This window comes from Antechinus flavipes, chromosome 3, assembly GCF_016432865.1.
Source record: "Antechinus flavipes isolate AdamAnt ecotype Samford, QLD, Australia chromosome 3, AdamAnt_v2, whole genome shotgun sequence".
Taxonomy (NCBI): domain Eukaryota; kingdom Metazoa; phylum Chordata; class Mammalia; order Dasyuromorphia; family Dasyuridae; genus Antechinus; species Antechinus flavipes.
Window position 1 is genome coordinate 465113082 of NC_067400.1, and position 26077 is coordinate 465139158.

At 32.4% G+C, this 26077-nt stretch overlaps 1 protein-coding gene across 1 annotated transcript in view; it reads left to right on the forward strand.

Annotated features, from left to right (window-relative positions):
• Positions 1 to 26077, forward strand: part of XPO4 (exportin 4) — a 119087-nt gene that overhangs the window by 37505 nt on the left and 55505 nt on the right. Inside the window, exons 4-6 of the mRNA XM_051986606.1 lie at positions 5445 to 5583; positions 21083 to 21199; positions 21986 to 22139. Of these exons, the coding sequence (XP_051842566.1) occupies positions 5445 to 5583; positions 21083 to 21199; positions 21986 to 22139 (410 nt within the window). The remainder of the gene's footprint in view (positions 1 to 5444; positions 5584 to 21082; positions 21200 to 21985; positions 22140 to 26077) is intronic.

Consider the following 26077-nt stretch of genomic DNA (forward strand, 5'->3'; position numbering starts at 1 on the left):
AGCTATTATTATTGGATGTTAACTGGTAGTTGGGTTTTAAAAAGTTTTTAAAATTTTATTTTGGAAAGATGGCTTTTAAAACGTTTAGATTTTTAAAAGCCCAAATGTTTAAAAGGAAAGCAGACTAAGAACAGTTTTATTTTTTTAAAAATCCAACAAAATACTAAATAGCTAAAAAACAAATATTTTGTTGTTTTTGCAGATAGAAACATATATGTGGATGAAAATCTTTAATGTAATGCCATGTAAATTGGTCAAAAATTGTTATTTCCATTAAACAAGGTTTCTTTATGCTGACATTTCCTATATTTTATATTTCATAGAACTGTTATTTATGTAATTTAAACAGGCAGGAATTCTGTGAGAAAGAGAATATTATATGTTAAATTATGAATGATCAAAAATGCATTATGAAATTTCAAAAGGTCTCATTTATTCCTTTTTATCCTAAATCTTCATATTCCTACATTGAACTTTCAGTCATTGCAGAATCCCCTGGATCTGGATTTAGGGGTTTCATCAATATCCTGGTGCCATATTAATTATACTAGTGTGAATCACAATATAGTGAAAAGAGATCTCAGAAGTCATGAAACCCAGCCTGACCCAGACCTGAATAAGAATCCACTCCATAGTATATCTATGGGGGCAGCTAAGTAGTACTGAAGTCAGGAGGACCTGAGTTCAAATCTGGTTTCAGACACTTAACACTTCCTAGCTGTGTGACTCTGAGCAAATCATTTAACCCCAATTGCCCCAGGGGGAGGAAAAAAAAGTATATCTTACAAATTGTTGCCTAGGCTTTTGCTTTTAAAGTGTCTGAGGAGAGGGGACCCACTGCCCCCTTAGGCATCCCATTTTACTTTTTGCATCTCTAATTTATTTTGACAGCTTTCTGTACTTCAAGCTCAAATATACGTTTTTTACAATTTTTTTAATCCATTATTCTTGTTTTGCCATCTGGGTCCAAGAAGAGCAGATCTGTTTTCCCTCTTCTTAAAGAGATCTATCATGTCTTCTCACTGAAATCTTCTCTCCTCTAGACTAACCATCTCTTGTTTTGTTTTGTTTTTCCTACCATTCATATGGGAATAATTTAAGATCCATCACATTGCTGTTTGCTCTCCTCTGGACATTTTCCAGTTTATCAATGCTCTTCCTAAAATATGTTATCTAAAATTAAATACTATACACTTCTGATATATTTGATGAGAGTGGAAAGTAAACTAGAACTTTCTTATATCATTTCTGGGCACCATTCTTCTCTAAATGTACTCTGACTCTTTTATTATCTTTCATGCATTTATTTCTTTTTTCCCTTGAAATTAAATGTTATCTTTTTATTTAGCAATAATTTCTTTTTATCCTTCCCACTATTCTCCAACCATTGAAAAAATAAAATGAACAATGTTACCCTTGTAACAAATATACATTGTCAAGTAAAACTAATTCCTTCACTGGACATGTTTAAACAAATGTCTCGATGTGCAGCTTGAATTTGTTGCCTCTTTTTTCAGGAGGTGAATAACATGTTGTATCATTTAGTTGATTATTGCATTGATCAGAATTTTTTAAGTCCTTTCCACACTATTTTTAAAATGTTACTATTATATGAATTGCTCTAATTCTGCTCATTTTGGTTGACTTATTATACAAATCATCCCAACTTTCTCTGAAACCATCCCTTTCATCATTTCTTACACTGAATCAAAAAAGTCTCTTTATTCATAGTGAAAGTTCTGTTTTGTTTGGGTACCATAATATATTCCATCATTCCTCATTTGATGGGCACACTCTTAGTTTCCAATTTTTTGCCACCTGAAAAAATATTTTTCAGTCAGTGAAAATTCATCACTGGTTCTCGAAGACACATATGTGACCTTGCTAGTTTAAAGCCCAGTGGTATATGTACTGATAATGATTCACTATAATTCATTTATTCCTGTTACAAAATGCTCATGGAGATTGAAGTCTTCTATAGCACTCATTTGTTTTTTTTTCCCCCAAACTGTTGTCTAGATGCCTCCCCAAGCTCCTACATTTGAATTTATTTTTAACCCATTTCTAAAACCATCTTTAAATTTCATGTTACTAAACTCAATTTTAACCTGTTAAAATCTTTTTGGATCCCTGCTATCATCTAATGTATTAACTATTCTAACTTTGTAACATCTTCAAATTTAATAATAATTCCATAGGAAAAAAAGATTGGGTAAAGATCCAAGTCATTGGTAGTGTTAAACAATAATACTATAAACTTTGTTTGACATAAAATCCCTAATAACCAGTCTCTTCAGCCTGTTCTAAATTCTTTTAATTGCCCTAATTGTAGCTAATCTTTTTTTGACAAATAAAAATATGATATATGACATGCATTTAAAAAAATAGAATATTTCCTGAGCTATCATTCTAATAACCCCTAGAGAAAATAAAGTTAATATAGCACAACATTCCATTTTATTTGTTTTATTGATGTCCCACTTTTTTATTACAGTGTAGTAATTTTTTAAAAATGGGATATTACCCCACCCACTCACCCCAGTCATTGAATCCCTATATTAAAATAAACTTTTAAAAATCAATGTTCAAAATAACCACATTTGGTATTATACGTAACATTGGTAAATGTTATATGGCCTATTCTTGATCAGTCCATTCTGACTTGTGAGCACCAGTTTCTTTTTAGTCCTTCACTAACCATCTCTAATATGTTTTTTGAATTTTGGTCAGAATCATGATCACTGGCCTGTAGTTTATATATGTCAATCTTTTTTGAAAATTAGGATATTTGCCTTTTTTCCCATCCTATAATACTTTACTTATTTGCCATGACTTTTCAGAGAGCATTAAGCCAGTGACTCAGCAATCATGCCTTTCAGTTCTTTCTGCACTCTATTTCATCTGGAGCTGGTGATGGTGATTTGCACATACTCCTTCAGAGCCACTTGGTGCTCTATTTATCTCATCTTGGGTTTCAATTTCTGATTAGCTTTTTTGTTTCATTCTTTGCAGTTCAAAGATCATTCTTCTCAGCAGTACAAATAGACAACAAAATAAGAGTTGGTCAGCTCTGTCTTCTCTTTGTCATCAAGTACATAGCCCCATCTGTCTAGAGCAGTGGTTTTAGCTTTTCTTTAAACGTTATCTTTTTCTCATTACAGTTAGCCTTCCCTGTAAAACATTGGGTCATCTTTAACTTTTCCTTTAGCTTTAACCAGCTGAGCTAATTATAGCCATACAATTTGCTATATTTCATTGTGTTTATTGTGATCTCTCATTTTTGTTGGTACTTCTTTCACACAGAATCTTTTTTATGTCCTCCAACAGTGAACACTAACACTGCATACACAATTTCTAACTATTCATTACTTAGTAAAGAGTCTTTCAGAGAGTTATTGTTCTGTGGCCAAAAAATTAACCATCCTTCTGTCAATTTAGTGGTAAACTTTTATGAGCTAATCTATCACATTCCTAGTTAACAGATGTACAATCTAATAATAAGACCTATATTGGAAGATTTGCCAGGACCTGTCAGAGAGCTTATGCTTTGCTACCACTCCTTTAAGGACTTTGGATTTACTTTCATACCTTGATGAGGCATTAGAATGAGTTACAGTAGAAGAATACAGTACATTTTATTATTTTAATTCTAATCTGTATTAAAAAAAAAAATAGTGGTAGGTAATGAGTCATAGATCTTTTAAGACCAGTATGTAACATATCTTAAGACTAATTTAAGAGAGTTGTGGGGAAATATGGAATACGTTCCTTGTTCCAGCTCCATGAAACAAAGATGAGTGACTGATAGCTTATGTTTTGTTGTTGTTCCCATCTACTTAATCTTTTAGGATGCTGCCTTACCTTTCTAGGATTTCCATTTAGCCATGTTCCCAGATCTTTTGATTATTTTTAAAATAACTGGTAAAGAGGAATCTAGGCAAGTTTTTCACCTTGTGATCAGTCTTTACAATTGTTAAAGAATTGTTGCTTAGTTCGGATAAGAAAAATACAATATGAGATTTATAATTTGTTGAATTTTATTAAAACTTAATTACCTTATTTTTTATTCTTAGCAAAGTGCCTTTTTTGACTCATTAATTGATAATATCAGAAACATGATATGTTTAGAAACAAAATTGGAAAAATTCTTGATATAATGCATTTAATTAAAGTGTAATGACATCTAAAATTATACTCAGAAAAGCTGTCCAGAATTGTGTAGTTATGTAATTCTCTCTCCACCCCCCAATCTTACAGACTTAAAAACTTTAGAGTTAGTCTAGAGTTCTCTAGATCCTTAAAGGAAATTAATGTGAATGAATATAAGACCAATCTTATGTTCATTTAACAACTCCTACTTTTTAAAGATGATTTTTATTTCAGAAGTTATTTATCTGAATAAACTTTGGAATAATTCTGTTATTGATGGTTATATACAATTACACAATTACACAATTCAGAAGGACAATCACTGTAAATTATTTAAATTTGGTCCTCCGTTTTATTTATATTTTCTAGTAGTCACTGCATTTAAAACCATCTTCCCCCTAAAGAATAAAAGTCAGCTGATATTCTGGGCTTTTTATTTTGTGGTTGTAGTTTAAGGGAAAGCTTTCTGGGAAAGAGAAAAGAGGAAATGGGTACTCTTTATGTCCCAACAAGGGAAAGGAATGTAGTAGATCCTGATTCTCTTTTTGAGTTTCATTGTTAAGAAAGAAATAATTACTTTTGTGTCTTTGAACAAGGATGGCACCTTGAGTATCCCATTGTGGAATGCAATATAGTTTAATACCTTGCTAATTCTTTTTCTTGGACTGAAGAATCTGAATACTCAAGGTCATGGTTGTCTTCTTATGATGTGGAATTTTGTTTTGTTTTTAAATAAAATTTTAAAAAGTGAAGCTAAAAATTATCATTAATTTGAGATGTACTTATATACATTAACTTGTAGAATAATCAATCTGTTTAAAATATTTTATTTCCATGTTTTGCAGGTGCAAAAATATGTAACTTAGACATGAAGTTATAAAAATTATTATAATAGAATTTTCATTTTTATTTCTATGTTCTGCTTTGAACCGTCTAGCTAAATTATAGCATGAAATGTTTATTTACCATTGTACATTGAAGACAAGTGGGTTTAAATTCATAACAGTGGTTGGAGCTAGGCTCCTGTCTAGGAGCATTTGCTGGGAAGTTTAAAAGGCATTTAGTTCTTTCTGTATGTGTTCATCACCCCATTTAAAACAACTTATGGCATTTGGATATTTCTTCTTTACCTGTTTCTGCTTTCTCCGAGCAATATCAGAACTATCAGCTTTTATTTATAAATGACCCCCTTCTAATTCTGTAAGCAGTATTTTAAATAACTACATGTTTATTAGAAATTGTGGTGTTCTTTTATAGAGGATTTAAGTAACTATTTAATAATTTGTATATTACAGCCTTCAGAAGTATGTTCGGGAGCAAATTCTGTTAGCAGTAGCAGTAATAGTAAAACGAGGATCATTAGATAAATCAATTGACTGCAAAAGCATTTTCCATGAAGTCAGCCAGTTGATAAGCAGTGGCAATCCCACAGTGGTAAGTATGTTAAATATATAAGAAATATAGCTTAAATGCATTCATTTTGAATTATTATTTATATGTTAATACTTTAACCTGTTAAATTAACATGTTAAATTACTTAAGATTCATTGTGTGTGGTCAATAATAATTGCTTTCTGAATTTCTTCTAATTTTTTTTTTTTTTTTTTGCTGAGGCACTTGTGGTTAAGTGACTTGCCCAGGGTCACACAGCTAAGAAGTGTTAAGTGACTGAGACTAAATTTGAACTCAAGTCCTCCTGACTTCAGGGCTGGTGCTCTATCCACTGTACCACTTAGCTGCCCCCTCTTCTGTATTTTTTGAAACTATTGCTGTGTTATTTTTAGTTTTAAAGGATTTGTTCATCTTAAGAGTTTCTGGTTCTCTTTTTTCTGGGCTTACAAATATTTCTTTGTTCTTTATAACTTTCTTTATTTTCTCAAGTATTTGCTCCCTTTTTTTCTTCTCTTTGGATCTTTAAAATCTTTATTATTTTCTTTCTTTCTTTTTAAATTTATTTTATTTGAAAAAACAATAAGAAAAACAAAAAGAATGTAGAACAAAAGAGAACATTGTCATGTGCCCAACTGAACATCAGGGAGGATCAAAATATATAACAACCAATGACCAGATCAAGAAAGTGTATAAGATTAGTAGATGAAATTATATTCACAAATGTTCACTTTTTCTTTTACTTCCTTTTAAATTGTTCTTTGGTTCTCCGCTGCATACCTTAATTACTTTATTCTTTTTTCTTTCTTTTATTCTTGCCAACCACCCCAAGCAAGCTGCAGTTAAGAAGAGCTATATATATATACATTTGTAGATTATATACATACATATACACATAGACTTATACACATCCCTCTCCCCCACATATATATATATGTCTTTCCCGTCTCTGCTGACTGCAATTAAATTTTGCTCCATAACTTGCTTTGCTATAACTTAATCTTCCCTCAATGAGGGACCCTTCCCTTACTTTCCCTCACCCTTTGCTTCCCCATCCACCTATCCCTCCCCCATTTATTTCTTTATAGATTTTGGAGGGTGCTATATCCTTCATGGAATATATATATTGTTGCCTATTAAACCCATTCCCAATGTGAATAGGTTTTCAGAATTATGAACTTTTCTCCCCCTTCTAATGCCTTTGTGCCTGTTCTTCCTCAGCACTTCATTTGTATAACATGATTACTATTTTAACCTGTACTCTGCCAGTCTTTCTTTTGAGCTGTCCTATTGTTGATGTAAATCTTAAATATATATATACATTTCCCATGCTAATTATATATATATGTATATACATATGTATGTATATATATATGTATATAAAATTTATCCATGTTTAAACAGTTTGTCCATGTTGAGTTCCTTAAAATCCTTTATATTGGCTTTTATATGTTAAATTTTCTGTTAAGTTCAGGTTTGGATTGATAGAAAATCCTGAAAATCTGCAAGTTTGTTGAAGGTCCTTTTTTTCTCATTTAAAATTATAGATAATTTTGCTGCATATGAGATTTTTGGCTGCAGGCTTAATTCTTTTGATTGCCAGTAAATATGATTCCAGGACAAAAACTTTTATTGTAGCTGCTGATAAGTCCTGCACAATTGTAGTTGTAGCTCCAGGATATTTGAATTGTTTTTTTCTTGTTTGTTGCAAAATTTTCTCTTTGATATGGGGGGCTTTGAAATTTGTTTGTTTTCCACAAAAGATCTCTTTGAGAGGTTGTGATTGGGGGGATTTTTCTTTTTCAACTTTCCCCTCATATTCTATTATGGGACAATTTTCTTGGATTATTTCTTGCATTATTGTGTCAGGGTTCTCTTTGGTCACAATTTTGTAGGAGTCCATTTGTACTTTTCTCTTCCTTAATCTGTTCTCCAGATCCATCATTTTTTTATAAGACTTCTTTTCTACTTTCTCATTTATAATCTGTTATTTCTTGATTTCTCATAGCTTCACTGGCTTCCCCTTGCCTAATTCTAATTTTCAAAGAATTATTTTCATCTTTGAGACTCTGCACCTATTTTTCTAGTTGTTTAATTCTTTTTTCATAATCATTTTCTTGGGATTTTTTATTTTTTATTTTTTCCTCTATATCTCTCATTTGATTTTTAAATTCTTTTTTGAGTTCTATAAATTCTCTCTAGGCAGGGAGCCAGCCATTTCACTTTACTCTTTGGAGTAGAAGCTTTTTTTTGTCAAGTGTCCTTCTCTGAAGATGAACCCTGTTCTTCCCTGTTCCCATAATATTTATCAATGGTGGGGTACTTTCTTTTTTGCTGGTTCATTTTTTTTAATATACCTCTAATTGTGGAATGGAGAGATGGAGCCTCAAGCTTCCCATCAGCTCTCTCCTTTGACCAGGAACCCCAAACTAAGAGCTCCACCTTCCAGCAAGTGCCTACAGCCAGCAGCATTCCTACTCTGTTGCTTCTTCACTTCATATGGTACTGATTTCTTCACACTAGTCCCAGGGATCCCCCACTTGATGTTTCTGTGGAGCTAGCCTAGAGATGTTTGCACTTCAGATAGGTTAATCTCCAGCTGGAGGTCTTTCTTCAGGTCTTCTTGGTTTGTATCAGGAGGCCCCTTGTTCTGCCCCAAATCTTGATTTTTTCACCAGTCTGCATTCACTCTGACGTGCACATTTACTCCATTTGTGAGGGAAATTGGAAGAGCTTGAAATTTACCAACCTAATCTGCCATCTTCCCAAAATCCTCCTCCTTCCCTCTGGATCTTCAGGATTTTTTAAAAAGACATTGGTTCTTGTATTCATTGTGTGGCTGTGGTTTACATTTGTTAAAATGTGATATTACTGTATGTATTTGTGCATATAATACATATATGTAAAATTTTTAAAAATTTGTTTTATTTTTGGCACAAAGACACATCCTTTAACATGCATACAACTTATTCCTCCCTCTCATACTCCATTAAAGCACATTCCATTTAAATAGGTAAAACCACCAAAAGAATGATTGTGATGAATGATGTTTGTCTTTTTGGAGTTTATCATTTACCCAAAAGCAAGGAAGGAGATGTGTACTTTAACAATTACTAATATTGCCCATTGTTATTTGACTTGATATTTAATATTTAATGTTGTCATCATTTACATTGTTCTAATCATTTAAATTTGGAGAAGGAAATGGCAGACCATTTCAATATTTCTGCTAGAAAACCTTAAATGGTGTCACCAAAATATTTGACATGATTGACTGAAACAACTGAGTCAAATTGATAAACACTTGATAAAGTGTTATGTTTAGGATAAGCTGTTATGTTCATTTTCACATGAATTTTTTATATAGTTGACTGTTCTTGATATTTTTGGAGTTAATTTTCTATCCTTTTTTTTTTTAAGTTGCAAATTTCTACCTCTTTCCTTCCTCTTTTCCACCTAACAATTTCTACCTCTGTCCTTCCTCTTTCCCACCTAACTCCCCCTCTGTGCCCACCTGTCTCCAAAAAAAAAAAGAAGAAGAAAAACTGCATATAACATTGTTTTCTGAAGTAAGCAAATGGGCATTTTGCATTTAGATTTTCATAGTTTGTTTTAATAATTGGAGATACCTTAGAATCCTCAATGGAAAATGCTAAGCTGAGTAGAATTCTGTGATTTAAGAGAACCCATGGTAACATATTGCCCTATAAAGATAAACAGGACTGAGAATCACTGATTTTTTCACACATGTCTCAAAGTAGACACACTTAAAAAGAAAAAGTTGTATTGAAATAGCTTATGTATATTAAAGCAAGATTTTCTAATATTAGTCCCCCCCCAATTATTCCAGACTTTTTTCATGAACATTGTATCATTTGAGGTCCATTGAATAAACCTCATTAATTTCACTTTGAGCAGCTAGATGGTACAATGGACAGAGTGCTGGCCTTGCAGTTAGGAGGACTTGAGTTTGAATCCAGCTTTAGACACTAATTATGTGACCCTAGTAAATCATTTAACCTGTTTGCCTCAGTTTCATTCTCTGTGAGATTAGTAGAAGAAGGAAATGGCAAATCATCCTAGTATCTTTGCCAAAATTCAAATGATGTTATGTAGAGTTGAACACAGTTGAAATAACGGAACAACAAAAATTTTATTACATTTAATGAGGCAAAAATTGTATTCAAAGTCAAAATGTAATTGAGATAAGATTATGAAAGCTTGGTTTCCTTTACTTAAAAGAAATAGAGACATACTGTGATGTTTTTTCATGAAACTTCTGATAATTCTGCATCTGTTTAGTATACGTTGTCCAGATTGGCCAGTCAGTTATTGATCTCTTTATATTTGGAGCATTGAACTGTGTAAAACTTTCCATTGTTTACTGTTGTGATGAAGATTTTTTTTTGAAGACATAAATGTGTTTTAAAATTATTCATGCCCAAAGTAAGCAATTCATTTGAAAATTAATTAAATTCTTTAAGTTTTCTCCTGAAAATACATAGTGAAAGGAACTTTTACCTGAGAGACAAATTAATGGGGCTATAAGTAATATGTCATACTAATATGCTGTTTGTGAAACTGTATTAGTCTAACTACTTTGTAAAACTACTTTCAATTTGGAACTGTGCCTAAAAAAAATCATTACATTGTTTATATCTAGTGGTGCCACAACTAGGCTTTTGTCCAAAGAGATAAAAGAGGAAATGACCTATATATGCAAAAATATAGCCACTTATTTTATAGTAAAACTTAGAAACAAAGCCAATGTTCCCGTCTAACTGGGAAATGACTAAAGAAATTAAAATGTGATTTAGGAATGTATTAGAATATTATGCTAAAAGAAATGATGAAATTGTCAGTTTCAAAGGAATCAAGCAAGATAATTTTTGTCTTAATGGATGACAACAATATTGTAGGGCAAAACAACCTTGAAAGACTTGATAACTGTGATCTATATAATGACATGTCATGAACCCAGAGGAATGAAGATGAGGCGTACTGCTCATCCACCCCTGCCTGAGAGGGGATGAATTTAACATTGAAGAGAGAAGCAGACATGTTTAGACATGGCCAATGTGGAAATTTTGTTTGCTATGCATATTTGTTATGAGGGTTTTCTTTTTTCTTTCTCCCTCCTTCCCTTCCATCTTCTTTTCCTCCTTCCCTCTCTCCCTTCCTCTCTTTCTCCCTCCCTTCCTCTCTTCCTTCCTCCCTTCTTTACCCCCTTTCTTCCTCCCATCCTCCCTTCTATTATCCCTCCTTCCCTACCTACCAACAGTTCAGTTTAACAAAGGAAATGGGGGCAAAATAAATGCTTATTGAAATAAACACATTTTTAAAATAAATAAATAAATAAATAAACTAAATAAACCAAAAAAAAACCCAAAAAACAAAATAAAACTAAATAAACTAAATAAAAAGAGAAAGCGTGTGCTCCTAATTTAGGATCCTATTAAAAAGTTAAAATTATACTGTCTTGTGAAAACACAATGCATGTACTGAGTATTGTGGTAATGAAATTTCAGAAAACATGCAGTTATTATAGGAATACCTTATTAAAGTTCAGAAAAATTTATGGAGCAAATTGTTTTCATGAGCATGATATCATTTTTGAAAAGGATCTAAGTAATCATGTTAAATGTAATTTCAAATTTACTATATAGAATTTTATGAAAAAGGATTTTGTATATATCTCTCTTGCTTTTGACTAAATTCTCTAAGGGCAAACCTGGCTTCTTTTGCTCAACTTTATCTCTCATGCAGGTGGATTTGAGGGTGCATAAAGGCTCTTTCTGCAGTTTGAATCTCTACTTTTGCAAGTTGGGGGAAGGGAAAGAGAAGCTGTATAACTCCAATATTGTAGGAAGAGAAGGTTAGGTTTTTAACCTTAATATTAGAGAAAAACCTTAGTCACTTCTGACTTCCTTAGTAATTTTAAAGGAGTGTGATTTAGAAATCAAACTGAAGGAGAGATTAGTGTGGAGTCTGCTTTATTTTATCATTCACATAGTTTTCTTCTCACTGTTATTTATTCGGCTACTCATTGAACTGTATTGACAGCATTTTGTTTGATTTTATGAGGCAGGAATCTAAAATGGTGACTCTTTAAACTTTTATTTTAGTCCACATATTTGAATTTACTTAAATATAATCGATACACTGGCAAGGGCTAGATGCATTACCTTTGCTTTCTGACAGCCCCAGCATGTACTGCTTGGGCATATTAATTAACTTAGTACTACTTAGAACCTTGAAGTTGCCAATCATCGGATGTAGTGATATCAAGTTATATTTTGTGCAATTGTCTATGATGGCTTAGTTACCCAAAATTTAATTAGTTCATATGAAACAAAAGATTTCTCTCTTAAAATATTAAATGTCTGTATGGCTGGCTGTGGCTTGATCTTCATCTGCAAGGAAAAATCAACTGCATCTTTAAGCCCTTTTCATGTTAAAATTTTTAGCTAAAAATGAGAGACATTAGAACAATAGGAAAGAAGGAAACATTAGAAATCAATTAGTTCATAGTTTTCATTTTACAGGTGAGGAAACATACTTCAAGGGTTTAATTGAGTACCTAAGGTTACTTAGTCATTAGCAATCTTTTCCTAATTGGAATTTTTTCTTCTTAAGACATTAAATCAATATTCATCATTTTATTTATTTGTTTTCATTTTATTAATCCTTTAAGTTAAGCTTCATTTTGTTATTTTTTAAAGACTAAAGTAGAATGAAAACTGTTTATTCACAGGGACTATTGTTAGTGTTTAACCTCAATTAATCTGATAATGTGATTCTTATTAGCAAAGTCAGAAGGGACAAAGGAGGAAAATTAAAATCTTAGCTAATGTAATCTGCGTAAAGTGATTAGGGGCCTGTATAGGGCTATCATTAACGTATGTATGGCCTTGAAATCCAAAATCAAAGTACTGTTTCTTCAGAATTTTGCTAGGGGTAATTATATTTTATTTTTTATCATTTGTAAAATAAAGTAAGTCCAATTCAGTTGAGAATCTTGATAAACAAAGGTTTCTAAAGAAATTAATCAGGAGCTGTGGATCTTAGATTCTAGTGACTATAAACTCTAGCTATTTATCTCTCCAGATGGTCCTATTAGCATGAATGGAAAATGTTTATCTCCAACAGCTGGTTGATAACAAGGATGTAGTAGCTAAATTGTTCAAGAGTTCTCTTATCTTTCTTAGGAATGAGCAAATCTTTAAAAAGTGTTTGATTTTTTTTTTTTTTTTTTTAATTCTCTTGGAGACTTAATGTATGGCAAAAAATAGTCCCAATGGTAACCTGGTGTGGTTTTGTTTTTTTTTTTTTTAATTTTATTTTTGTAGCCACTAAAATAGCTGATGTCCTAAGAACTATGGGAACATATTCACATGTATTTAGCTAGAAAGTTTTGGCCTGATACAGTTGAAAAAAATGGCAGAGAAATAATTGGGAAACTTTCATCCTGATGGCTATATCTATTCATAAATCCCTTGGGAATCTGTGAGCCCAATATTAAGAACGTCTTTATTTTTTCTTCAGATTGATTTTATCCATCACTCTTTCTCCCTGCTTTATATGAGGTGATCCTGCTCAAAATTTTTGTCCTCCTTCCTTGTAAGATTTAAGATTAAGATTTTAAGCTGAAATTACACATCATTGTTACCTTTGACTGCCATCTTTCTCCTTGACAAACAAGTCAACTATTTGTTGATTAATATGCTTTTAAAATTTTTTTTGGTGTCTTTGTGTGGGCAATTATATCTGTGAAGTTGTATAAAATTATTATAATAGATGCCCTTGTCCTATTTTTAGTTGTGCAAAATTTATTTTTGAATGGTTTGTTTAAGTTGCTTCAGTTTCTCTTTTTCTTATTCTTCTTTTAGTTTTATATTACTTTTGATCTTTGCTCTAACATGTCTCTGGACTGACTCACTGACTGACTGGACCCAGACAGCTGATTCAGGAATGAATCATATATAAATATAAAAGGCAGTTATTATTATCTTGATCACTCTTTTGGATATCCTCCAACTTGTCAGTATCTTTCATAAAACGTTATGCCCTGATCTCAATGCAGTATGGTCCAAGGGCATAATATAGTCCAAGGACATAAGACCTTTCCTGGTTCCCCCCCCCACTAGAAAACTAGTGTTTTCTCCTCTAAAAAATTATTTTCTATTTATTTAGTACATATATGTATACAAGTTTTCTCATCTGATAAAATTATAAATTAGTTGAGGGCAATGACTGCTACATTTTTATTTTTGTATTCTTGGTGCCCACCAGAGAGCTTGGTACCAAATAGTAAATTCTTGTTGACTGATTAAAAGACATAAGACTATAAGATCCTTTTACAGTATTGTTGCTATCTTCATTAACTTAAAGTTGTCCATACATTTTATTATACAAAGAAGATAGAGAAAGATTGTATACATACCATTGAACATCTATATAACATTTCTCTGATCATTTTAGCAGGGGGGGAGGGGGTTTGTTTGTTTTTGACTGACATAACACAGTGTTGAATCATTGAACTTGTGGTCCCCATAAAAATCCCCTAGTGTCTCTTCACATTCCCCAGTTCTTGTGTAGTGTTGTGTGGTTGATTGTTGATTATTTCTAACTCAAGTGTAAGACTTTATGTTAAGACCTATGAAATTTGATCTCATGTGATCATCAGGTTCATCGTTATAGCTATTAGCCTCTTGACCTTACTTCTATTGCATTATTTGATACTCCCTCCTATCTTCATATCATTTGCTTTATTTTATAAACTTGTGTCATCTGTGCTCTCATCTAATTCATTGATAGAGAAACTAAATTTATTTCCTTTTCATTTGTATTTGTATTTCCTGTCTAGAATTTACTTAAGGGCAATATCAGTTGCTGATTCCATCCTTAAATGCTTTTGATACCTTGCCACCTAAACTATGACAGGTCCAAGATCCCTGACTGTGGTCTTCCACTTTGTCCTTTGCATTTTCATTTCAAGCAGACTTGGTTCAGCAGACAGTTAACTATGTTAAATCACCCTTGGTACACCCCCATTAATAGAACATATATTTAAATTTAGACATGAATGCTGAAACTTTTGTTCACAATGAAAATTAGTTTATTAATTTGTTTTTCTAATTCACCACCATAGAGCCAAATTGATTTCCTGCAGGTGACATTTACAATATAATTTTGTTTTTTTAAAAAAATAATAGCTTTTTTATTTTAAAAATATATACAAAGATAGTTTTCAATATTCACCCTTGCAAACTTTGTGTTCAAAATTTTTTTCTCCTTTCCTCACACTCCCTCCCCTAGCAAGTTATTAATCCAGTATTTGTTAAACTTATATGCAATTCTTCTATACATATTTCCACATTTATCATGCTGCACAAGAAAAGTCACATCAAAAAGAAAAAAAATGAGAAAGAAAACAAAAAGCAAGCAAACACCAACAAAAATATGAAAATACTGTGTTATAATCCACAATCAGTCTCCAAAATCATCTTTCTGGATGTAGATGGCATTCTCTATCACAAGTCTATTGGAAACCTACATTATAATTTTAGCTGTTGATTTGATAAGTAATTTTGGAGTCGATAGCCTAATGAATTATTCTAATTGTCAAAACATGATTTATTTTAATTGAAACAGTTTTCCTTCAGGATTATAGAATTTTAAAAGCATAATACAAATTATGTATTATGTATGTATTATTTTTTCATTGCACACTGATTTAAAGAACAGAATTATGATTATGAAAATATTCATATCCTCACACTTAATTTCAGTCGTGTTTTCTTGAAATGTGACATGTAGACTTTTTGAATCATTTGAAAGTTTTCTAAATAAATAGCTAAATATGGCATTTAATTTTGCAGTCTTAAATCATTTTCATGTTTTTTTGTTTTTTTCCAATGCAAATAGTCTTATTTTTCAAGCTCTTTTACAAATAGTCCTTTTTCTAGGATAAGAGGAAAGTGGGTGAGAAATTCAATTGTCTATGGATAGTGCTGCCCTGTGTGGGATAAAGGGCTAATCTCTCTTATCACAAGTCTCATTGATGTTTGCTTAGAGGAGCAGCTGAAAGTCTGCTTTATGTATGGCAACCTTTCATAAAGTTTATTCTTGGTAATAAAGCTCTTGGGATAAGAGCCAGGCTATTATAAGAGACAATCCTCTCTCTGAACAAGAGTATTTCATTTTGTCAGCTGGGGTTCGTGTTTGAGTATGTTATTCTTATGACAGAACTAATGAAGTTGCTGGAGAGTGAGACAAGCAATGTCCATGAAATAGTTTCTCAATGGTATGAAGTTAATGACTTTACTAGAAACTAATACCATGATATTAAAGATATGGAAATATGATGCATGTTTTAAAACAATTCAAGGAGTGTATTGTTTTGCTTATATACAAATATATTATCTCATTTGATCTTGGGATAACAACTCCTGAAGTTGGCCTATGAAAAAATTAACTATTATTTCCATTTTTTGCATTTAGGGTCAGGGGAAAAAAAAAAGATTCAAAGAAGTTAAATGACTTTTTCAAGGTCATATGTGTAATTAGTGGCAGAGTCAGGACTATACTTCATCTCATGTTAATAGGACAATTCTTATACTAAAGATTATGCACTTTTTTCCTTGGATTTTTCTTTTCAAGTTCTTAATTATTTCAAAGTGAACTAATAGAATCTAACAGTCTTCATTTAAAATTTTTTATTTTAATTTAATTTCTTTTCAATGAATAAAAATGTTTTTTCTTCTTCATTCATTGGGGGAAAGACCCTTGTAACTAAAATTCATAAATAAGCAAAAAAAGTTCCAACACTAGTCATGTCTAAAAGTGTGTCTCATTCTGCATGTTTAAACTTGTTATCTGTCTATGAGGAGATAATCATCATTGGGCCACTGGAATCATGAGTGATCATTCTCTTCATTAGAGCTCTCAAGTTTTTTAAAGCTGTTTTTACAGTTTTGGGGGTGAGTGTATAAATTGGTACCCTGCTACTGCTCACTTTATTCTGTATCAGATCATGTGAGTAGTCTCAGGTTTCTCTGAAATAATCTCCTTCATTATTTCTTACAGCACAGTAGTATTATAGTATTCTAGTATGTTTGTATATCATTATTTGTGTAACCACTCCCCAGTTAATAGGTACCCTTTCCCCCTTAAGTTTGCATTTCTTTGCCATCATAAAAAATTTGTTGCTCTAAATATTTGTGTACATATGAGTCCTTTTCCTTTTTATTTGATCTCTTTAGGATATAAACCTAGTAATGGTATTGCTGCTGGTCGAAAGATATAGACAGGTTAGTAACTTTTGGGGGCATAGATCCAAATTGTTTTACAGAATGTTTAGATTAATTTACAGGTTCTACAACCCCTCTAACATTTATCATTTCTTTTAACCAGCTTTGCCAATCTGATGGGTGGTATCTTTGGGTTGCTTTAATTTGTTTCGCTCATAATGTGGAATATTTTTTTCATGATTATTGAAAAGTTGTATCTCTTCCTATGTAAAATCAGTATTCATATTCTTTGACTATCAATTGGGAAATGGATCTTCTAAACTTGAATCCTATATCTTATAGCCAATTAGAAGTAACATAATAAAAATGTGATAAGGCGGAGGGCTCCATGGTTCTCTGTAACAAGAATAGGGATAGGGGTTCTATCAGCGAGAGTAGTTTAATGAGAAACCATATGGCAAAGGGAAGAAACATGAAAACTTTTCAAAGAGAGGAGAAGAAGCATAGCATCCAACAAGCTTACATCTCTGACTAGCCTCTGAAAATAAGATCTAATAGTTTGTAAAATAACATCATGACTTTTTTTTTTAAACTGGAAAAGATCTTAGAAATTAATTAAATTTACTTATTTTGTCTTTTGCCATAAAATTATGGATTTGGAATTATAATTCACTGACCACAATGGTTAACTGAAGTCCACAAAGAAAAACAAATCATGGTCAGACTATTTTACTTAAGAAAACAGTTGAATGTATGTTTTTGAAAAATCACCAGTAAGACAATTAAAAGTTTAAAAGAAGGGGGAAAACTATCTAAAAATTTAAGTATATTTAAAACTCCATGATTCCAGATCAAAGAAGCATTACCTTTTAACATACTAATGGTAGTATACTAATCAGACCCAGAAAGCAAGGTTGGTAACTGCCTATCAATTGCTCCTTCAGCCAGTTTTTTATCTTATTAAAATGGAATTCTTTGCTCTGAATTATTCAAAAGCAGTTCTTTTCCTCATGTCACTGTGAGAAGACTTTGCATTGTCCTTAACATCTGACCACAAAGTCTTGCTTCTCAGCCCAGAGCACTTGGGAGTGTTTGCTTGGATGTCTCTCTTCTTAGAAGGTCTCTATTTCTGTTTTGTAAACCAAACTAGCTAGATTCATAGAGGTTTATTGTCAAGTTAGCCAAATAGCAATAATTTTGCTGTCCCAGCAGCACTTTTTGAAAATCGTTTACCACACCAGAGAAGGCTTATGATCTGCATTTCCAGAGGAAGGGCCTTTACCAACAAATTCACAAACCCCTCAGGGATCTGAAGGGATCATTTGTCTTGTGGAAGTATGTGTCTGTACCTCTGGAATCAAAAGTCCTTCAAGAACTTAACTGATAGGATAGAAAGAAGGATCTTAATGCTTCATTCACTAATCAGAGGCCGACAAATTGTGTGTCCACTGAAACCAAGAACTCAACAGATTAGTAATATTTTATCCAAAGATCATTTGGCTCTTTCTTTAGATTTTTCTCTACATCCTCTAGGAGTTCATTCCTAACTCCAGCTTTAGATTTAGGTATCATAAAATTGATTTGAAACTAAATTAAAGAATTTTTGTCAAAAATCCAGGTTTCCTCATAGTACAAAATGTCTTAATACCCTTGATGGGGAAGTCAGTTTAACCTTGAGTTGAAATACATCCATTGGTGGAGAGATTATTGTACTTTGGGAGAATCCATTTCATTTTTAATAGTTCTAATTGTTTTTCCAGATGTTGAACTGAAATCTTACTTTCTGCATCTTATGCCCATTAGCTCACAAGATCATCAATTTAGAGATAGAAGAGAGCTTAGAATTTGTCCTGTCCAACTCTTTTATTTTTATCAATGAGAATCCTGAGGCCTAAGCAGGTTAAATTATTTGATCTAGTTTTCACTGCTAATTTTATGCCCATTATAGCTACACAATAAATCAAATCCTTCTACCTGACAACCCTTCAGATATTTGAAGCCAATGTTCCTGTCTATGCTAAGCCTTTTCATCTCCCACAGAATATTTCTAGTTCCTTCAGCATCTGTTCATTCTGAAATGCTTTTCAAACCTGTTACCATTCTGAACACCTTCTCTGAACTTACTCCATTCTTTTAGCAGCCCTTTTAAAGTATAAGATCCATTCCTAAAATCAGTACTCCTAGTATGCTTTGACCAATACAAAGGACAATGGAATTATTGAGTTCCTTTATATTCATATCATATTTCTATATCGCATATGATATTAAAATGTGGACATTTTATTAGGCCTTTCAGCACACTCGGCATACTGCTTATAATAAATTTGTGGTTAATCAACCCACCCCACCCCATCATACACTCAGTCTTTTTTCCCCATATGGATTTCTGTTGTTTGGGCTTTAACCTTTGTGCAGTTGGTGCTTTATAGTTGACACATGTTGAGGAATATATTGTTGATGTTACTAGCATTATTAAGTGAGTTTTGTTACATGAAAATAGGAGCATCACCCTGATTATCTGCTATTTTCCTAGTAGATTTCAATGTCCAAGACTTCTAAATTTTACTAGAATATAGCTATTTGTAAAAGTTTCCCTAAAGGTTCTACACAATTATGAATTATTTTTTAAGCCAAAGAATGATTAAGTTATTTTGTTATCTTTAGTGTTTAATTAAATTTTTTCAATGAAAATTTATTTTTTTTCTCCCAACGACAAACCCTCACCCCAACAAACAAACAAAACCCTTGTGAGAATTATGCATAATTGGGCAAAAAAAAAATCCTACCATGGCCATGCCCAAAAAAAGTCTCATTAAGTAACAGTCTTCATTTGTTTTTAGGAATCATAATTGATCAAAGTCCCTAAGAGTTCTTTTTTCTTTTTCTTCAAACTTTTGGGTGTGTATTCCATGTAATGGTGTTACCAAGTAATTGGGTCTGCACAGTTTAGTGACTTCGGTGTAGTTCCATTGCTTTCCAGAAAGGTTGGATCAATTGATTCCTAAGTGCAACAGCAATGTATTAATGTTCTCAATCTGCCACAGCCTCCCCAGCAGTTACTTTTCCTTTCCTTTTTTTGTCATCTTAATCCCAGTCTAAGGGATGTGAGGTGGAATCTCACAACTGTTTTCATTTACATGGTTATTGAAAGTTGGTCTTCTTTGGGGAAATGCTTGTTTATATTTCCCTTGAATGGCTCCTATTTTTACACATTTATTTCAGATGTAAAAAAAAAAAAAAAAAAAAACCCTAAAATGAAAAGCAATCCATTTCTAAATTAAGTACTTAGTCTCTTCATCTGTAAAGTAGGGGAGTTGGACCAGATAATATTGTAAGATACATTTAGCTTTTAAGTAAAGTGAATTGATCTTTTAATCACTGCATATAGTTAGTACTTTATACAAAATAGGCATTTAAATTTTTTTGGGAGGGTTGATATTCATTTATTGTGGGTAAGATCTTGCTAAAGATTCCCTGGGGGATAGCATCTATAAGCTATTTGTGATTTGAGGGAAATAAAGATTTAATTTAAATTTGCTAAGATAATGAGCATCTGTAGGGTCAAGGTACTGACATCAGAGGCATTTCAGAACAAAGATATTGCAGTTGTTGGGTGGATGGCAACGCGTTCAGCTGTTCTATAAGCTTGCATAAATAGTATCATCTTGACTTTAATCTTTCGGTTGTTCAGAGGTAGTGTGCATATTTCTGTTTAACCCATGGACACTTGCCAGCATGCTTGACCTTTTAACAATTCCTACCACTCCGTCCATCTTTGTCACCTTGGCTCCAAATAGTCTGTGGATAAAGCCAATAGTTTTGCAGTTTGGGGCGATATGTTGGATAGAGTTATTGGGAAAGAAAATCTTAATTTCCAATTTCAGGGTCACTGGATGTAGCCTGTAAAATATTTTGGAGATTTTTGACAATTTGTTTATGTTATACTACTTGCTTAGAATGAATTATAATATCAAAATGTGGGAAATTGAATTATTGAATATTTCTTATTCAATATGGCATCAGAAAAGAAATGACTGGGAAAACTATAGCAGAAGTTTTATTATTATTGTTGTTGTTTTTGAATAGGAAAATGGTGAGGTGTGTTTTGAATTATCAAGTGAACATTATTATATTGCTAAAAGTCATTTGTCATTTTTCTAATTTTCTAATTTAATTAATTTTCTAAATTTTGTAGACTTCTGAAAACTATGGAAATTTTCTGACAAATTAGCAAAAATATTTGTTGCAAGTGACCCTACACAAAACAATTATGTCATTTTTATCTTTTCAAGCAAACTCTGGCGTGTTCCATTCTAACGGCACTGTTAAGTGAGTTCTCAAGTTCAAGTAAAACAAGCAACATTGGACTAAGTATGGAATTTCATGGTAACTGCAAAAGAATTTTTCAGGTACTGCTTGCTATTAAAATGTCCTTGGTAAATATATTATAAATTAGTATTTCTTTCTCTAGAAAACTCATGATAAAAGAAATTTTATCTAGGCATTAAGATTTTGTATTTGAAAATTTTCCACTATTTCCAGTTAACTGGAAAAAGAATAAAAATTTCAGCATTTTAAATATATTCAAAATTTTAAGCTTTATTTTTCAGGTTTATCCTTAGTTCTCCCAGTATTTTCATAGTAATGGTTTTAGTTGTATTTATTGCTTATTGTTTTCAAATTTAATTAATGTTATTGAACCTCTTCTGGTCACAAAAATAGGCTTGGCTGTAGACTAAGGATGATAGCTGTGTATTTTAAAATGTTATTGCTGATGATGTGGACTGATTGTCTCATGTATTGTCTTCCTCAGAAGAAATGATATTTGAAGCATTCCTTTAAATCCTAGGACTATGTAGTACAACAACTGACTCTTCTTTCTTGTCAACTAGGACATAGTTCAAGGAACCTGTGCTTTGTTACAGGAGTGACATTTATATTTAAAGTATATGTGTGTGTGTGTGTGTGTGTGTGTGTGTGTGTGTGCACGTGCGCATGTGCATGCATAGGCGCATGCATATGTGCTAGTCCTTATCATTGCAGGGAGGTATAATATTGAACAATTTGGAAGTACTCCTAAGAATTGAAGAGCTCATTTTAAATAAAATTGACTTTTAAAAGCACTGATATTTTAATAGAGCACATTTTAACATTTATTTTTTGATATAAGAATGTTTATAATTGCTTAATTTTAGGAAGAAGACCTTCGACAGATTTTCATGTTAACTGTTGAAGTGCTGCAAGAGTTTAGCCGACGGGAAAATCTAAACGCTCAAATGTCTTCAGTGTTTCAGCGTTATCTTGCACTAGCAAATCAGGTTTTAAGTTGGAACTTTCTTCCACCGAATTATATCCTTTAATGACTGAAGATTTAGTTAGTAACAGTTTTAAATCTAGGTAATTTACTTGCATTATACACAGTTAATAGAAAAGTAGTTTGTATAGTTTTTATAGGGTTTATTTTAAAAATATGCACTAAGTTCTTATTTTTAAAAAAAATGAACTCAGCAAGTTTTTTTGTTTGTTTGTGCAATTACAGTTAAGCGACTTGCCCAGGTCACACACAGCTAAGAAAGATTTAAGTGTCTAAGGCTGGATTTGAACTCAGGTGCTCCTAAATTCAGGGCCAACACTATCCACTGTACCATCTAACTGCCCTTAAAGACAAGTTTTAGGGACAAAATTTTGGTGTTCTGATTCCATACTCTTTTCCTACCCTGGTTTTCTGAAAACAATTAAAAGTAAAAGAGAATCTATTTCCTTATCTTCCTCAAGGCAGTTCATGAACTAAAAAGTTTACTAATAGAAAGTACTGCTTGGACAACCGAATTTTTGATAGGAAAATCTAAGATAGGCTTCTTTTTTAAGAAAGTTAACGAAGAGAAAGAAAAGTGGAAGCTTTTATTTATCTCTATGACTACTTCCCCCTCCTTTTGGCATTTGATTTTCATGGATTTGTCCTCTTGTTTTCACTTGAGGTTAGAATGTTGTGATAAAAAGTATATTTCCATTTTTCTGAGCAACTTATGACAAGAACTTATTGTTTTTGTTTCATTTCATTTATTTCAAGAAATATATTTATTAGTTCACCCAAAACATTTTTCTTTCATTCTTAAAAACCTTTATTTGATCTTGCTACATCCCTCTAATTAGTATCTTGTTTTTTTTCTTCCTTTTATAATTAAATTTGGAGGTGAAGGATGGAATATGTTGGGGAAGGGTAGGGATGACAAAACCTGTTTACACTCTTCATTTCTACTTTTTTTCCTTTCTCTTTCCCTGGATAGCTGGCATCTGACCTCATTATTCTATTGAAATTGCTCCCCACTGCTACTTATGATCTTTAAATTGCCAAATGTTAGGAACTTTTCTTAATTCTGAAATTCTTTTTGCGGCATGTGACATGGTTGGCCAATTTTTTCCTGGTTATTTTTTTCTTTGGGTTTTTGTAACATTGGTTTTGTTGTTGTTGTTTTAGTTATCCTATATATCTGGTTTTTCCTTTTCAGAATCAATTATAATAATTCCTCCCCATTGGTAATCTTGAACACAGGTCCAAAAAATCCAGAGGCAGAACTAGAATATAACATTTTAATTAGCATTAGTTTAAGTGACTTGCCCACGTCATACAATTAATAAATGTCTGAGGCCAGATTTGAATTCAGCAAGATGAGTCTTCCAGATTCAGGACGTGGTACTCTATCTATCTAGCTGCCCTTTTAAGGTTATAGAAACTTCCTTTAAGAAAAAAGAAAAGAGATTCAGGGACTGTGAGTCTATCTCTTTATACACTCCTCTTGTTCCTTTTTCTTTGACCTCTGAGCCAACTTTTTCTGGGAAGATGTTTCTCTAAATTCACAACACATATTTATATCTTCCCTAATTGTATATGCCACTCTCATTTATTTGCCTACATATCCAGTCCCCATATAGGGTTGTGACCCTTCAGTTTAAGGAACTGAATTAACATAGTCACCCTAGTTTAGGCACTATATACCTTTCTCAACAACAGTTGGAATAACCTTTGCATTTATCTACCTGCCTCACATCTCTTCCCTCTCCAATCTATCCTCCACACAGCTACCAAAATGATATTCCTAAAATGCAGGTTGGATTATGTCCCTCTATGCATGTTCAAGAAGTCCCAGTAATAGGGTGGAGTGGGGGAAATCCAGGATGACAGAAAGTAGACAGGATTTTGCCTGAGCTCTTCCTGGCTTCCCTCAAGTCTTTGAACAGATTTTGGAGTGACAGAACTCACAGATATTTAGAGTGTAACAAATTTCCAGCAGAACATAAATTGGAAGGACTTTAGGAAACATCTGTCTCAGGCAGACAGGAGAGCTCAACACAGGCGTGACACAGGGAAACCCAGAGCAGAGAGGCTCTGCACAGGGATTCTAATGGGAGGCTTTTAGCCCAAATACAGCACTATTGGCTACTCTATGCTAGTTCAGAAGCTAGTGTATTCTCAAACTAGCTGTGAGAAACCCTTGTCACTTTGTAGAGGAAGCTTGGGACAATCTTCCCCATTCCCTAAGGAGTAGAACTTAACCTTTAAAAATGAGCAAAAAAGCAAAAAGAGCTCTGACCATAAATGGAGACAGGGAAGAACAGAACTCAAACCCTTGGGACACTAAAGGGAAAATGCCTCCAGATGAAGGCTCAAAAAGGAATATGAATTAGTCTCTAAATCAAAAGGCTCTCTTGGAACAATTCAAAAAAGGATCTTAAAAAAGATTAGAAGAAAAAAATTGGAAATGGAAATGAGAACTTTTTAAAAGAGTTTGGAAAAGTAAACAGAAATTAATTGAAGAAAACAACTCCTTAAAAATGTATTTGGTGAAATGGAAAAAAAATATACTGAAGAAAACCATTTTTAAAAAATAGATATGACAAAATAGAAAATGAAAACTTGAAAAATACAATTGGTAAAATGGAAAAAGAGAACAACTTCTTTAAAAATAGAATTGGTGAAGTGGGAGAAAAATCCTTTCCTTTAAAAGTACAATTGGCCAAATGCAAAAGGAGGTAAAAAAACTAACTGAAGAAAATAATTCAATAAAAATTAGAATTGGACAAATGGAAGTGAATGCTCAATGAAACATCAAGAATCAGTCAAAAAAAAAGCCAAAGAAAGGAGAAAAAAAAAAGAAAACGTAAAATGCCTTAAGAAGTCCCAATGACATTTTTGTCAAAAGTGAGCCCCTGTTTGGCTTTTAAACCTCTTCAACACCTGGTTTGTAATCTATCTTTCTAGATTAAATATAAATACCTGTTACTGTCATTTACATATTTTGTAATACAGCCTTCCCATCTTAAATTCCATTTCTCATCTCCATGCCTTTTCAGCTTTTCTACTTCCTTAACCTCTGTCTCTTAGATAGTTTAATTTTATTCTTAAATAATATTCCTCAGCTTTCCTGAAACTGCCAGATACTAGTGCTATCTTTCCCCTTCTCCCCATCTTACACTCATCATATATTTAAATACTTTGTATATATCTTATATTAACTCAGATATATGTATATGTTACTTCCCCTTTGTAAATTCCTACGATGCAGGAACTGTTTCATTTTTGCTTATTTATCTATTTTAACTTTGCCCATTTCCTGGCATATAGAAAGTGATAAATAAATATTTGTTGTTTGATTAAACCATAGAATTCTGAAGTGAAATGAACTTTGGAGGTCCTATGTTCAATTCCTTACCTAGTGGATGAATGCTTTCTATATTGTATTTTACTTAGTTGTTACATGCTATACTAAAATGTATACTGGGATTTGCTCCATTAACGGAATAGTCTGGTAACAACAGAAATCTCTGTGCTGCTTCCACTATATATGGAATATTATGTTTAGTTCATGTTACCATATTTTAGAAAGGATGATGATGAACTGGAGAATATCCAGAGAAAGATAACTAGGATGTTAAAATTTCTTCATATTCAGAATTTGAACTAACTGTCCCATCTGGGATGACTTCCACTATAAAATTGTGCATGGGATCATACCTATACATTTTCTGAAATTTTTTGACATCTGCTATCCCAAAATCTATGATGCATATCAGTCTGTACTTGGCTTTTCTCTCTTATCATAAATCTAAGATGTAGTGCTTACTTTCTTCCCAACATTCCCATCATTGTCATTCATTGCCTGCCTGGGATGACAAACAAATAAAGAATGGGATTTCACCCAGAAGTATCAAGACAAACTGGGGAGGATCATAATTGTCAAATTATGTTGAATCTCTTTTTTTCTCTTTAGCTATATCTTTTCAGTCTT